Source organism: Catharus ustulatus, chromosome 3, assembly GCF_009819885.2.
Source record: "Catharus ustulatus isolate bCatUst1 chromosome 3, bCatUst1.pri.v2, whole genome shotgun sequence".
Classification (NCBI taxonomy): Eukaryota; Metazoa; Chordata; class Aves; order Passeriformes; family Turdidae; genus Catharus; species Catharus ustulatus.
The window spans coordinates 109363623-109379449 of NC_046223.1; the positions used below are offsets into that span (position 1 = coordinate 109363623).

At 37.2% G+C, this 15827-nt stretch overlaps 1 protein-coding gene across 3 annotated transcripts in view; it reads right to left on the reverse strand.

Moving 5' to 3' along the window:
• WDR35 (WD repeat domain 35) overlaps positions 1-13509 on the reverse strand; it is a 45670-nt gene extending 32161 nt beyond the window's left edge. The window contains exons 1-11 of one of the 3 annotated variants that reach the window (XM_033054770.2): positions 13430-13509; positions 12785-12902; positions 11936-12007; positions 10543-10635; positions 9286-9414; positions 8955-9088; positions 7216-7381; positions 6974-7119; positions 4856-4981; positions 2185-2370; positions 1615-1647 (exon numbers count right to left, since the gene is read on the reverse strand). In XM_033054770.2, the coding sequence (XP_032910661.1) occupies positions 1615-1647; positions 2185-2370; positions 4856-4981; positions 6974-7119; positions 7216-7381; positions 8955-9088; positions 9286-9414; positions 10543-10635; positions 11936-12007; positions 12785-12902; positions 13430-13453 (1227 nt within the window). In that variant the 5' untranslated portion in view covers positions 13454-13509. The remainder of the gene's footprint in view (positions 1-1614; positions 1648-2184; positions 2371-4855; positions 4982-6973; positions 7120-7215; positions 7382-8954; positions 9089-9285; positions 9415-10542; positions 10636-11935; positions 12008-12784; positions 12903-13429) is intronic. The other 2 variants (XM_033054771.2, XM_033054772.2) reach the window with 2 other exon arrangements.
• Positions 13510-15827: the final 2318 nt, after the last annotated feature.

Sequence of the window (15827 nt, forward strand, 5' to 3'; positions counted from 1 at the left end):
ATGAACTCCCAGCAGTTAGGATCTTTGTTCTATCCTTTGCAGTTCTCCATCTCCTTGAACCTCCAAGAGGGTAACAGCATGGGGAGAACTGTCAATAAGGCTCTTCCTCTGCCCTGCAGTATCAGAGGTTCTAAGAAATGATGAGGATTTTTTTTAAGTTTTGCCCTTCTTGTAATCTCACTCAGGAAGGCTTTAACAGCACAGTTACCTCAAAGGCTGGGCTGTTAAATTCAGGAAGATGTAAATATATAACAATTCACTAGGCACCAATGCTTCATTGTTGCAGTTTATGTATTTATTTCTCCAGATCTAAATCAAGGATTAAATATCTTAATGATTATTGAATAGGGAAATGCCTTGAATGGGAAGTGTGGAAATGAAGGAGCAACTCTTACTGTCTAGTCTTTAAACTTATTTAATAAAATAAATAAAATCTACAGGGCTACCAAAATGTGAATTACCCAAGTGCTGTTACCCTGACTCCCCAGGAAATGAAAGATAATTAGTTTTTCATGGCTCTTTCACCTCCTGAACAATCCATGTACCTGTGGTAGCAGACTACAGTAACTGTACAGCTACATTTCAAACTGACAGATTGACATCTTACTCATCACGTGAGAGCAGCTCAATTAACCTTTTATCTACCGTATGAACTTCATTTTTCCAAAGAAAAAGAGCTGAACATTAATTTCTTTTCATTAATTTTTTTTCAGGTTTGCCCACTAGTAAGTACCTCACAAAAATAGTATTTTTATTTCTTTGTTCATGAGTTAAACTTTCCAACAGCATTCTCAAATGTCTATTTTCAAAAAAATTATGTCTCTGCCTTTGTAGGAAAACACACATGGCTTTTCTAACTCTGTTTTTTATTTCCATCATGTTTACATTAATTCTTCTCTGGTAAATTATCCCCACATTGAGTCTACAATAAACTTCTCTTTTATGCCCTTTCCAGCCATTTCTGAGCCTCCAAGCCAGCAGATCAGAGCCTGTCAAGGAGTAACGGAGTAACAGTATCCCACATAGGCTTGTATGACCCACACATGGTGGTACCAGGGCAGGGAGTTTCCACTGTCTGATTTACCCAGCCTTGATATGGATATCAACATGAAGTTCTTCTTAACTTATTGACACAGCTACATGCAATATCTTTAAACAGGTCCTGCTGAAATTAAGTCTTTTTTCCATTAGCTATTGCTGTAAATTCTGCCATTCTGAAATCACAATTCTCATGACCAAAATCTCTAGTAAACCAAATCAGTTTTTCAGACAACAACTCTAATGAACTGCTACTCATAAGCCTATGCACTTCATTTCCTAAAACCTGGAAACTCACAGTGTTAATAATTACACTGGAGCCATTTCAAAACAAATGAAAGGTCCTTACTATCTGTAATTTTCAGGTGCTAAAATTAAATCTCTTATTTATGCTCCATATAGTTGCACTAAGTCTCTCTACTGTTTGTTTCCTCCTTTAAAATTACAACTCAGAAAAAAATTCTTTTATTGCTCTCAACTTTACCAAATGTTTATGGGCACATAGTCCATATGACAGTATACCATTTATAGCACAATGAAGCAAAGCAGCACTAAAGCATGTTTGGGGATTTTTACCATGGCACCAAATGACTCTGTCTCATGCTCCTCCTTTGTAAGCAATATATAAGTGATACAGAAAATAATTCTGAAGTGATTACACAAGAAAAATCATGTAACAGTATTACACTAACTGAAAATTCATTAACCAAAGGATACATTTATCAATTGTAATCATATATAAAATAAATTAATAAACAAAGCAGTTAGCAGTAAAATGTAATTTATATCACCTAAAAAACTGCCCCTTTTTCCCATTTCTGACTGATGAAATATTCATTACTATTCTATGCTTTCAGCTTGTCTCTGGAGAACTGTTCCAAATCTTTCTAAAGTAAATTAATCAGCAGTTTTTATTAGGCTACTAATGGCTACAAGTAGTTGGTCTGTAGATGCAGTTAATCAGCTACTCTCTTTTTTTTTGGGATTCTGTATTTTTAAACACTGAGCCCATTCATGCCATTCTGCCAAATGACAACTGACACAACTCTAAGGCAGATTCAGACTTTCACATTTCATCTTATTCCAGCTGTAAAGAACTGACATGTGGAACAGAGCATTTCAAGTGAAAATTAAGACAGATTTTACCTGAGGCTGATTTTCATCTGCTTTAGTTGCTAAAACACAGAAGTCCCCATGAGTTGTTATGGAAATAAGGCTCCTGACATATTTCACATACTTCTCATTGTTTTTTGTGTCCCAAAAGACTACACAGCACTCCGGGCGATCCGCTCGGGTATAGGCATAAACAACGGTATTGGAACAGTAACCCCACTGCCAAGAAACACAATGTTGATAAAACCAGTCAGAAATTATAATAATTAAAAAATTACTTGTTCACAGTCATGAAAGGAGGAGTTTATTTTATATACAATTTCATATACAATTAGCATTCAATATTTCTAACCTGTCAAGTGACAAACTGATTTATTATGAGACTATAGCTCACATAGTAAGATATTGGAATAATATTAAACCGGCAAGAGAAGCTTTTCTATCACAGTGTAGCTTCAGAACTGAAGGATCAACCTTAAAATGTAACAAGATCTCACTGCACCTTGTTTCTTCCTTGTTCAGCAGGTATAGAGGTATATTTATATAGTTCAGCAGCTATTCAGAAATAGCCACTGTGATGATGGTTTTTGCCATGCAAATGCTTTCTTTGTGACCACTGATTTGGAAACCCAAAGTCCATTTCCCAAGCAAATACAATAAATACCTTAAACAGTGCAATTCCAGAAGCAGACAAAAATAAGCAATTATGTAGCAGCACTGTAATAACTCACATCACCCCTTCCATACTGCTGCCATGAGAAAACCCCTCCCTGCCTCCCAGAAGAACGTAATAATTCCTGTAACAAGTAGGAGAAAGAGCAAAAAGGCAAAAGAAACAGAATATACGTGAGGATGCATTTTATTGCATTCGACTGATTTAAAGTACAAAATCTAATAATGAAAATCCTTTCTAATACAACAGAATCAGAAAACAGGAAGGAGGTGAAGCTGTCAAATAAATGAGACATAAAGCAAAACACTCAGATGATGCAATTGTAGAAAAACTAATAGAATTCTCTGCATCAGCATCTACTAGAGAGAGAGAAGAGAAAGCTTATTAGTGCTGGCAAGAGAGGTTCCCACACTCCTCAGGAAACGAAACCAAGATGACAAACTACAGCATCAACAGAAGAATTTCTACAACAGACCTGTAGACTCTAAGTTATATTACAACTCCATGCAAACTATGAGTAGTTCAAAAAAAGATCAGCTCAAGTCATAGTTTTTACTGTCCTGTAAATTTGAAACCCCCTTTCTCTTATTATGGCTTATTGAAAAATAGAGGAAAACAGATTACTCAGTAGATTGGTAATGTGATATTAGCTCTTCATCTCCAAGTCATTAATTCCAATCCAACCTAAGATAATTACAGCTTTGAATCACTCCCATTTAATGACTGTCACCTTTTAGAATATGTAGTTCCTAAAAGGGAGTTACTTATATTATCAAGACACAGCAGAAGTATTTATTGAAGGAAAATATGTACCATTCACCATAAAAATATTTAACATTGAAAGAGAGTACACTACCAGCATATTAAGAGTTTATTTGCTGCAGAAAAAATAATTTGAACATATCTCTTTCCTTTTCAACTAAGCAAAATGGAAAAAATGAGCTTACACATGCAGTTTTTAAAACTAAAGTTTCTAAGTATTATTAATTTGCAAATGTGCCAGGTCTTGAAATACACATGGTCTCCTAGATACTGATGAGTTTAAGAAAAAGCAACAGGCCTGTTCCAGCTGTTGCAGATTTCCCAGGATAAACATTAGGTAGCATTTCCTGCAAGACTAATTTCTAGCTCAGATTTCCAAAGTCTTTTCCAGAAGATTTACAACAAACTATTTGAAATTGCTCCCTAGCAGATTTGTGTTTACAACTCCCTGACCAAGGTTTTTCACAACCAGGTGAAAGAACACATTGCAATATAGCTGCAGGATGTTTCTCACATTGCACTCTTTCTCTTTAATTGCAGGGCTACACACTGATGATTAAAGAACATATCCTGTGCTGTGGAAAAAAGTATACAATACTTTATACTGGGTAGTAATTGCTATTATTTGTTAAACTGTAATTTTAGTGAAATAGTTCTAACTCAAAAAAATGAAAAACCTCGGGTGGTAGACAAGATAAAACATTTAGAATTAGATGAATACACACTTTTAAGAAGTATATTGGGAACTGAAATGTAAGCAGGAAGTACATCTATCAGGTTGCATTCATTCCTATGGTTCAGGTGTCTATTCAACTTTCCTGGCTCAAATGAATAATTCACCACTAAAAAAATGACAAGAAGTAAAGTAAGGCTCAAACAATTCCCATCATATGACTCAGCCCAACCTAGTTAACTAAACAGCAGTGAAAACACAGGAGCCTTACCTAATGAAATCCTCAGTTCCTACCAAATTTAGATTCGTGCCCAGTTCTGTTTCCTTACTGTGAAAATGAAACCCCAAATGCATGGTAAAGCAATGGCTGAGTCACTGCATCACCAAGACAGACCCTAACATTCCACTAAAACTTCAAGTCAGTAGTGTTGATCAAGCTGCAATTGTAGTCAAGCACTAATGTCATACACACATACGCATGCACACACATATATGAATGTATGTATATTAGACCAAGCTACTTTTTCAACCTGAGCAGACAGAGAATAAGTAACAGGAAACTTATTAATACAATGAAGTTTCACATCACTACATACCTTGTAACGTGGACGAACGTTTGCAAAATATATGTAATGATCAACAGCCAGGGCAATTTTCAGTCCATCTCCCTCCCAGGCCAAGGAAGAAATCTCTTTGCCAGGAACTTTCAGTGTACGTAAGTGCTTGGTTAAAAAAAGGAAAGAAAAAGATATGAATTTAACACAGGAAAGCCACTCTAAAATATATAAACTATAGTTTTGACAGCTGATGGCAAAAACCCTATAGATATTCTTTACAGTACCCCAAAACAATCCTCAAATTGCAATGCACATGCAAAGAGAGATATTTAAGGAGGACATTATAATGTGTTCTTTCCCCTCAGGTTTGGTTTATTTTGTCATTTATGTTTTATTTCTTCAGAGAGAAAGAAACAACAGGACTCAATGACAGTTCAAGCTTGAAGAAATAAACAGTGGATAGAGAATGACAGTTTGAGCATTATTCCCTTTGGCTGGCAATTTGAATCACTTTAGGATTTCAGTCAAAATTAAAACACAGCAGTAGTACTGATCCTGACATGCCTTAGAAGTTTCACTGATACTGAAAGTGTATTAATTCATGTACAACACCCTTAACTACAGCTGACAGCCTAAACAAATAAAAACACATCCCTACTCTATGTCAACAGCACACAATTAATTAGTTGCAGAGGTACACAGTTTCCAGTGAGGCAATGGACATTTTCCTCTTCTCTATCCCCTTACCAAAAGAATCTGAGAAAGGCAGTTGGTACACTTTCCATCTTTTTTCAAATATCTTTATTTTGCTGAAGAATTTTAAATTGAATGGACACAAATAGAAAAAAAATGTTTTCAAAAGCTATAACTTTAGTCCCACAGATCACTTGTTTGTGGGCACCTTTTAGTTGCAAATAATATAGATGTATGTAATAAAAGATACACTTATTCACTGTATATTTTTGAATAATCTTAGGCTTTAAAAAATATATTTTACTGAGTAGAATATTGATGCTCAAGTCTAACTTTCCTTGTGAGTGCCTATTTCATGCCTTTGATCAGACGCAAATACCAAACCAAAATACTGCTCACATTATTCACAGAAAATACCATCTTCCACACAGTTAAGTCCATATCTGAGTATCAGAATGAGCACAAAACAATTCTCAAACCTGAAGAATTCACTTCTAAACCCATAAACACAAAATCTGGAACACCAGTTTCAGTTAATCCAAAAGACATCAGCAGATGCAATATTATTGCCAAAACCTTTGGTTCCATTAAATCCTTTCAACTAAGGCAGCCCCTACAGATGATGTTGGATCTTAACCCCTTTCACAGCACAGCTCAGAGCTGACCAGTACTTCCTCTGTACAAGGGACAAACTTCATCACACTCTGATACATAACACTATCTTACTGATTTTCAGGTATATTACTGAGAGGGAAAGGCAAGGCAAAAATTACCTGGCAAGGCAAAAATAGCACAACAAAAATACATTGACCAGTTGTCTGTCAACTATCAAACACTAAATCTACCACAAAAAAGCCAGGACGGAAAAAAAACATTCATAAAACAATAGCCCAACAGCCAAAGGGGGAAAAAAAAGAAAGAAAAATTTAGCTTTTCTGAGGTTTCTGAACCATTGCTTTTACTGATACAAGATGCCTTTTTGCCAGTTTTATTGATTCCATAAAAAAGGGCAAATGCTAAGTATTTAATACTTCACTGCTGTATTTTCAGCTTCTACTCTAGATATATCCAGGTCTCTGACACAGCAGTGTAGAAAGACAAGTACTTCTGGATTTGATACACAAATGTTGACATCCTGACTGCTGCCTAAGCTCCAAACCGCTTATCCTCTATAGTCTCATCTCAGGAATCTGGTGTTCAAAGTTAGCCCCCACACTTATCCTATCATCAGTGTCTTGAGAGGCACTTGGGTTTTCATGCTGGCCACTATGCTGTTGCTCTAAAAGGCAACATGGTCCTGTTTCCAGATGTTCCAGATGTGAATATCCCAGATGGATACCTCAGAGCACTAAACAACTACATTTTGGCATGCAAATTCCACCAATAATGACCCTGTAGCAAAACATAATAAAATTTAGAATAAAAAAAACCCAAATATTTAAAGTATATATCAAATATTTTTACCTCACCAAAGGGAGTGTAGAACTGCACAACACTGACATCTTTATCTGGAGAAGCTGTTTTCAGGGAGCCTGCCACTGCCAGGACACTTCCATTGGAGTTCCACTGAATACACACTACATTGATACCAGTGTCAAGCAAAACAGGATCTAGGTTTTAAGGAATAAACATTAAGAACATCAACACAAGTAGACATTTTGGGTCAAGAGAAGCTCAGTAACTTGCACCCCACATTTTGCACCTACTGTAGTCATTCTCATCTCTCATTATCTGGCATCTCCCATTTTCATAACAGACAGCAAGGCAAGGGCAGTTGGGTTCAATGTAGCCTTGGGTACCATGGTACCACTGTATCCCAGCAATGCTGAAAGTTCCAGTTAGGTTCACCAAACAACTCAGCTTCATTTTCACCTGCAGAAGAATGGTTAAATAAGGTGAACATGTTGTTTAAAGAGTAATTTATATCTCTATTGACACTTGCAAAAGACGTCTAAGCAAAATTCTTCTCCTGTCTCGAGAAATATTTTCAAGTTCTCAGAATTTTACGGGTTTGAAAAACTTCCTTATATAATCAAAGTGAGATCAGACATATAAAAACACATCTTTTTAACTACAAAGAAGTACCCTAATGTTTGCATTTTCATTCTTTGAAAAGTAACTTAAAAACAAAGAAAACCAACAACATAAAAAGGCCACCACTCACACATGTACATAGACAAAAGAAACCCTGTGGAACAGTGCAAAAAATAATTTGTATTTCAAACCTTTCCTGGGCACAATATTTTAAAGAACAACAACAACAAAAAAAGAAAAAAAAAAAAACAACAATAACAAAACAACTTTTGTTTACTTTTTCTTGAAAAAAGTTCACTAAATAACATAAAGATAATTAGAAAAAAGAAGTGTCCAAATTAGAACATCAATTAAGATAACTTTTGCAATAACTAGCCCAGAATATCTGGTAGCACAAGTAAGGGTTTGTCTGAAAGGTAACAGCACTCCTGGATCAATTCAAAGAGAAATGCCAGGTAAGTGGGAGAGAGGGGGAGAGGGAGAGAGGACAATCACAGATATTGTTGATATGGTGGGGGAAATGTCAGCAAATTATTTAAAGAATTTCAGTAATTTGTAGCCGTTGGAAATACCAGGATTTGCATAGTGAGAAGACAGATAAGATACAGTGGGAGGGTAAAGAAAAGAAAATGGGAAGGGTAGCAGATGCTTTCTTAGGAAGGTAATGGAAAGGATAAGAAAATTAAGCATTGAAAAGTTAAGAATATGGTCCCAAATACACTGATTTTAAAGTCAGTATTTAGTTTAGCATTTTGTTATAGTCATATGCCAATGCTTTAGATAAGTAGATAAAAATAAATAAATCTAGGTTGCAAGAATTCAACAATATACTATAGCAATTTCCTTTTATTTTTCCACTCACTATCAGGTTTTCTCTAAAGAATAACAGAAGCAATAGGAAAACAAACTGTTACTTTTTCTAAAAGCATGTTAATACTTTAAGAACCAGAAGCTGTAAGAAGTCAATATCCTTTAAGCCAGCATTAGTTCCTCCAAATAATGAAAGGAGGAAAAAAACATCAGCTAAAAATATTAAATCTGACCTATCATCACAAATATCTTTGAAAGTAAAGACTTTCAGATGTCCTAAAGAGTTTCACCTAATTTCACCAGTCTGACTGCTCCTACTTTTACATTTCCAGTAACCATTGCAAGGCTGAAAGGCATTAGTTGATTGATAATAATTTAGCTATCAAAAAATGAATAATTATAATAAAAAGCTGCAGAAGTCTTGAATAAAAGTTCTGTGCAGAAGGTTGTCCAGTTCTCAGTACTGATGTTCATCAATTAAACAAACATGAAATAAATTAAGAGGAAGTGAGCTTTTGTGCCTGTTGAAATCAATTATAATCCTTATAATTATCATTATATCCTGATAGTATAATCCTTAATTATACCACAATGAACTTACCATAAAATTTCCCTGGTTGTCATAAATGTGAATCTCTCCATTTGCCATCCCAAAGAGTAAAATTTTGCTGTCAGAGGACCAGGCCACGTGGCACAGGTGGCTGCCTTTCAAGTCTTTTCCCCAAATGCGATTGCCTGCAACAAAACATTGAGTGCACTTAATAAATATATCACCAGGATGCAAGCTACCCACGTAAAAACTAAAACAGCTCAAGTCAAAGCAACACTTAGTAAGTAACTATTAATTGTATTTACCTAAAAGAACAGAGCCACTGTGTATATAATACTACCAATTTGTGCAGCGGCACAACAGTTAGGATTTTAAATCTTACCATCCACTGATCCAACAATCACAGCTCCATCTTCATACACAATACAGATCTTCTGTCCATCAGCATTCCAGCTCATACTTCGAACCACTGATTTATTTCTGTTGTTAATCATCTCCTCATACCAAGAACCTGTTAGAAGTGAAAGAAAAACTGAGCCACACTTGTGATTTGGTAAACCTCTAGAGGACTCAAGGTACATGCTAATCACTGAACTGCCATTTCAGTAAAAGCCTAGCAAGACTACAGGACAGTGTCCCCAGAAGACACAGCCACAGTTACTGTGAAACCCAGTGTTCCCATGGGAGCTGCTCATTTCCAAAGCCAACGGTGATGAATGAGGACTCAGAAAGGGGAGCCAAAGTCCAAGAGGGGCCCTACAGAAAGAGCTCTGTGCTTAAGTGATTTCAGAACTGACAGTACAATAGGAAACACAAACAGAGGGAAAAACGGGCTTTGCTAGGAATAGGTAATAAGTAATTTACTGATTATTTTCCAAACTAAGAGATTATTTATGTGACAGTAGCCACCATATATCAGCCAGAAAGACTTTTATTCTTTACTCCTGAAATGAGAAGAGCTAAGATTTTATTTGTTTGCATTCTTCATCAAACTAAAATTCCCAAGAGAATAGGAAAACTCTTTATTTTCTTTTTGCTTCCCATATGTGCTGGAAAGTGCTTACCTTGACTGTGAGTTTTGCTGGCTTACAAATGAATTCCAGTGAACCACAGTACATGTGTGTGTGAAAGGGTCAAGAGCAATAAAAGATAATTACAGTCATACACTGGCTAGTCATACTGGTTCACTACCTTAAACATTTCTAAAGACTGTTTCTATGAGAGTATTTAATTGATGCTTTATGCAGGGTTGATAAGTTCTTGTAGTCTACTAATAGGTTTGTGCTCACTGTACAATATATTTTTCATACTGTATTCCAAGCAACAGAGATAAAAAATTTAGAGCAGTTTATCAAGCACATGGCTAAGTACTGATATCTTCTTCTACAGTAGTTCTGCAGTACAAATGCCTTGTCACATGTGACTACAGTATAAAAAATGACAATAAAATAAAAGTATTACAATATATATGTATAAAAGCATTACAATAAAACTTGAAAATCATTTTCAAACTATTTTGAGCTATAAAACCTGCAAAATAAAAACTCAAAAAAAGAATTGTAAAAACTGCAGGTGAGGAAAAAAAATATTTCCCATGACACAGAGTATTATCCCATCTCAAGTTTATCCTGCAGAATACCTCTGTACAGCATCCACACAATGATGAGGCCATTTTGATCGCTGGTAGTCAATTTTTGGTACTGCTCATTCCATGTCACAACCTGCACAAAACCTAGAAAGTGATAAAAAGCTTTTTATTGGAATTAAGTAATTAATAATAATACAACATCCAACTTAATCAACATGGAGTTTTTCAGAAATGTGCATTGCTGACTTTGATTTAGTTGTAGTCTCCTTTCTGTGCCACTTATTTCCTCTTTGAAAATTCTGCTCAAGAGCTCCTTTTGCTTCTGTATTCACCCACTGGAGTAACACCCTCTCCAAATCCTGCTCAGTGTTGGTTCCACACCCAAAACCCAAATCACAGTTTTGCAGTTTCTGACCACCTCTGACACTCTGGGACACTGACAAAACTTCACTGTTGCAGGAAGTTTGAGTTTTTCTTCCTCTTAGCAGTCTGATCCTCACTACTGCTGCACTTTTAAAACTTAATCTCCTTGACAATTACCCAAAAGAGCACTCTACACACAAATCCTTCAGACCCTCAAGCTTCATATGGGATCCCACTCATAAATATTTGAAACATCTTTGAACTTTTGCCAGTTCCATACTGTAGATCAACTTGTATCACATTTTTTCCTGCCCTCACTGCTGGGTACCCATTTTCTCTGTATCCTTTCCATTTTTAGTGTTTCAGCCATGAATTTTATCACCAGATGCAATGAAAGTTATTCTGAATGTCAGGGATTTTTAAGGTAATAGTAATCTATTTCTGAATTGAAGACATCCATTCAAAATATCCACTAAGTCAATTCCTCACAATTAATATGTTCCAATACTATTTAATTAAGCCTTTAAAACAACCTGGCTTTTGGTAGATTTCAACTGCAAGTCCTCATAAAAAAGTTCACTTCTTCAAATAATGCAAGAATTTTAGCATCCTCTCCATATTCCATTCTCCATGGTGATGACCATTCAACATTTCTCATATGAGAAATTTAAGTCCTCCCTAATTTTGCTGCATCCAATTTTTACTTTCACACATTATCCTTCCACAGCTTTCTTTCTAACCTCTCTGAACTTTGTACACTGCAGTCCATGCATATACACATTCAGCAATTTGTCAATAAAGGGAAAAATTACAGTAGATTTAACACAGAAATCAGGTGTACTGAACCAATTTTCATTTCTTCAGAAGGAAATGGAAAGTTACTGTAACATGTAAGAAAATCTCACAGACAAACAGCCTTATCCAAGATAACATGGTAAAAATATACAGCCAAGCTGTTACATACCATGCTGAATACTCACAACCTTTACAATAAAAAGTTATACCAAAATTACTCTATCAGCTTCACAAAATCTTGTATTTCTGTAACTAAAAGTAGAACCAAATGCCCAAATGCACTTACCACTATGACCTTCAAGAGTCTGAGTCACAGAAATGTTGTTAGGAGCTGCCAGTCCCTTTATCTTTGCTTCAGCTAAAAAATAGCAAAATTCACTATGAAAATAAACTTGACAAAGCATACATGTTACCATGTTTCTATGAATACTGAAGCTCTAATCACTGTTTACACAGATAAACAGAACCACTTAAAAGGAAGTACATAGTAGCTGCAGGATGAAATTTCCACCCCTGTGTTCCATGTGTTTGCTATTCACAGCTGTCATCCAAATTGATATGTGCCTTATGGTGTAGCAGTTTTTGAGGAAAAAAAGCCAACAAAATAAACAAACAAAAAAACCCCAAACTCCACAACAACAGATACGGTTATCACATTTTGTTACATTCAGAAAAAAAAGTTTAAAAATTTTTGAAAACGGATTTTACTTTTCCTAGAACATATTTATTTAAAATAAAATACAGAGCTTTCTCCCTAAAATAATTAGGATGGTAGAACACATTCAAGCAAAATCAAGAAATAACAAAGTAAGTTCCAAAATAAAGAGGAAATCTACACAAAAAGAATTAATTATATGCCCTGAAAAAAATAAAGAAGCAGCACTGAAGAAAACTTCAGCAGATACAATGGGTAGATAAATCACTTGTGTGTGAAATAAGACCAGCTGGAGAAAAACTGTATTCATAAGACAGTGATAAAAATTTTTGATGTTACAAGAAACACATAAATAGGTATGTACAGATTTAAAACATATGCCATATTGTCAAGTAATTTCTGAAAGTGTGGTGGGTTTTGTTCTTAAAACAAGAATTTAAAAAACCAACCAAATAAAACCAAACAAACCCTCCCATTTACCTGTGTGGGTTTCTAATTTCAGAACTTTCAGTAATCCATCCTCTCCACCACAGGCTATGAAACCTTGGGTCTTATTCCAGGAAATACATTTTAATCGAATATTACCCGGAACCGCAATCTGAAAAAGAAGTATTTTGTCTACACAGCTGCAAAAAAACACGTTTTATTTTACATCGTCTATCTGAACAGCTCAGAGACACCTACAACGACACATGAGATAAATGTCTTTCTATTAACAGATTGGTACACGCAAAAAAAAAAAAAAAAAAAAAAAAAAGAGAGAGATGGCAGAACTGTAAGAACTGTGCCACCCTCAAGCAATTGAACTTAATAACACCTTCAAAGGTGTGCGGAGCAGCAAAAACAGATGACAGGGTCATACAGTGCACAGGGCTCCGGAGGATACGGATGGCGGATAACGGATAGCGGATAACGGACAGCGGACAGCTAGCGGAGCTGCTCAGCACCGGACACCAAAGAGGCCGCAAGCCAGGCCGAGAGAACCGGTGGGACAGAGCCGGGCAGCGCTCCGGGAGTGCCGCACCACGTCCCGCCTGCACACTCCTCATCCCCGGGACTCCCCAGGGCAGCTCCCCTGCCCGAGAGCAGCCTGCCCTCCGCCGCCCCGCGCGTCCCCAGCGGCACCTTCTTGCACAGGTAGACGAACATCGCGGCGGGTGCGGAGCCCTCACGGACCGCGGCCCGCCCGGCCCCGCGTCGCCCTGGCAACCGCCAGGAAATGGCGCCGCTTCCGGGGCAGCGCCGCGCGCCGCCAGCGCCTGTGCGGGGCCGGGCCCTGAGGGCAGCGCCCGCGCCGTGAGGGCAGCCCCCGGCCCCGGGGGGTTCGGGGCTCCCCGGCCGGCAGTGCGAGTGCTCAGCTCGGTCGGAAATAAAGGTTACTCGTTAATAAAGATTACTCTGCTTTTTCACGAATTAAAATCCCAGGTTGTCTGCGCACGGTGTCTATAGTGTAACTTACATCAACGCACAACCTTAGAGTGGTGCGGGTTGGAAGGGACTTTAAAGACCATCCAGATCCTATCTAGGCACCTTCCATTAGACCAGGCTGCTCTAAGTCCCGTCCAGCCTGGCCTTGGACACTTCCATGGATGGGATCCGCAGCTTCTCCGTGCCAGAGCCACCCCCTCAGGAATGAAGTTCTTCCTGATGTGATAACTGATAAAAGGTTCGTGTTAATCATAAAAGTATTGAGGTTTGTATAAACCAGAATACTAAGGTCTGAAGCGACACTTGATAGAGGAAAAATGTGATTAAATCATTCTGTTTTAAATCCCCCTGTTATGAATATTATGTTTCTAAATAATTTGTATCTACTACCAGTTTGTAAAATCAGACTTTCCAAGAGTCCAATCGATTTTGCAAAGTCAGACTTCCTGCCTTTGTTTTATCAATGACTGCCTATCTACGAAGACAGAACTTCCTGATTTCTGCCGGTTTTATCTTCCAAGACCAGATGGTTATCTGTGATACTGACTCCTAGACACTTTACACAGATGTTTATGCCTGGCAAAATTATGACAGCAAAAAACCAAAAATCATTGATTACCACGAGAGACCACACTATAAGAAGAAGCTGCAAACCAAGGTTTGACAGAGCATGGAGTGGGTGGAGACCCGTCACATCTCCCCAGCGCTGCTTTGCTCTGTCTCTATAAAATAAAGCAATCTAAATTTTGCTAAATATCAAGACTTTATGTTTCTCATTTATAACACTAATATCTAACCTAAACCTGCCCTCTTTCAGTTCAAAGGCATTCCTGATCAAAAAGGAGGGAGACTTAATCCATGAAACAGAGAGCAACTAACAAGCTCTCAGTGACGTTGAGGTATTACAAAGATAAATTACTTGTCGCTAATTTTGCCGTGTTAAAATTTATGGCTGGACAAGTTTTGATGATCTCAGACCTATGGGGAGGTTAATAAAGCTTGGGAAGAAGGATGTCACACTGATAATGGACACAAAGAATGCAGAATTTATAGGCCACAAGGCCTACATTTGGCAGAACTCCCAAGATAAGAAAGAAGCTAATAAAGTCAATTTAGCAACCATGCAGAAATCAGCTGTGGCTGGGTAAAGGCTAATTCCAGCAGGGGCAGATTGCAACCATCCGACCCAAAGATACCCACTGACCCAAAAGAAAAGCGTGTGGACTAATTAGCATGAGAAACAAGAGAATCATTAACCAACAGAAGGCAGAATGCTAATTAATTAAGAGAACTCTGTGGCTTGTAGCACTATGTAACTCCAATGTCTGTTCGCCAATAGACTATATAAAGTAAGAAGAGGGTTGATATAATTTTCTGGAATTGGTACTGTGTTGTAGAATTTTGGAAAACTCATAGATGCTTGACAGTGACAAGTGGAATATATGAAGTCCTGGTTAAAAAGCATTCTTTCTTGGGTGGTAATGTGGAATGGGGCAATGGTTAAACCTTCTCCTTGTTCTCCATTAGGATGTGTTTTGAATCATTGGGACAAGTTTGGTGGAGAACTTCTTACAAAGTGGAAGTTAAAAGAACACTGTACTCAGTGGTGGCCAAAATATAAATTGGATGGTGATGGAAAGTGGCCAGAAATGGGAACATTAAATTATAATAACACACTATAACTCTTGTTTTGCAGAAGATTGGATAAGTGGGATTAAATCCTGTGGATTTATTTTCCTCATTGAGAAATTGTCAAAAAACAAGAAAGAAATGCAGGTTATTGATGTCTGATTCAAATGTGTTAATGATGATGGAAGAGAAAAAGGAATTTATCTTGTTGCTGTTCTGCTTACAGTATAAGGAAAAGGTGTCTGAAAGTGGATAGTGAGGAGGAGAATGTACCATTGTTGGTTTCTCTGAATCAGTATAGTGATAATTGGGACCAGGAAAGTACTGAAGGCAAGACTGGAGGAAGTGATGCATTTAGTCCAATTGCAGATAGAATTTGGGCACACCAAAACCCTGAATATGTAAAAGCTCTTTTTTTCAACCACTGATTTGCTACATTGGAAGGAGTCTGCCTGGCTGTACTGGG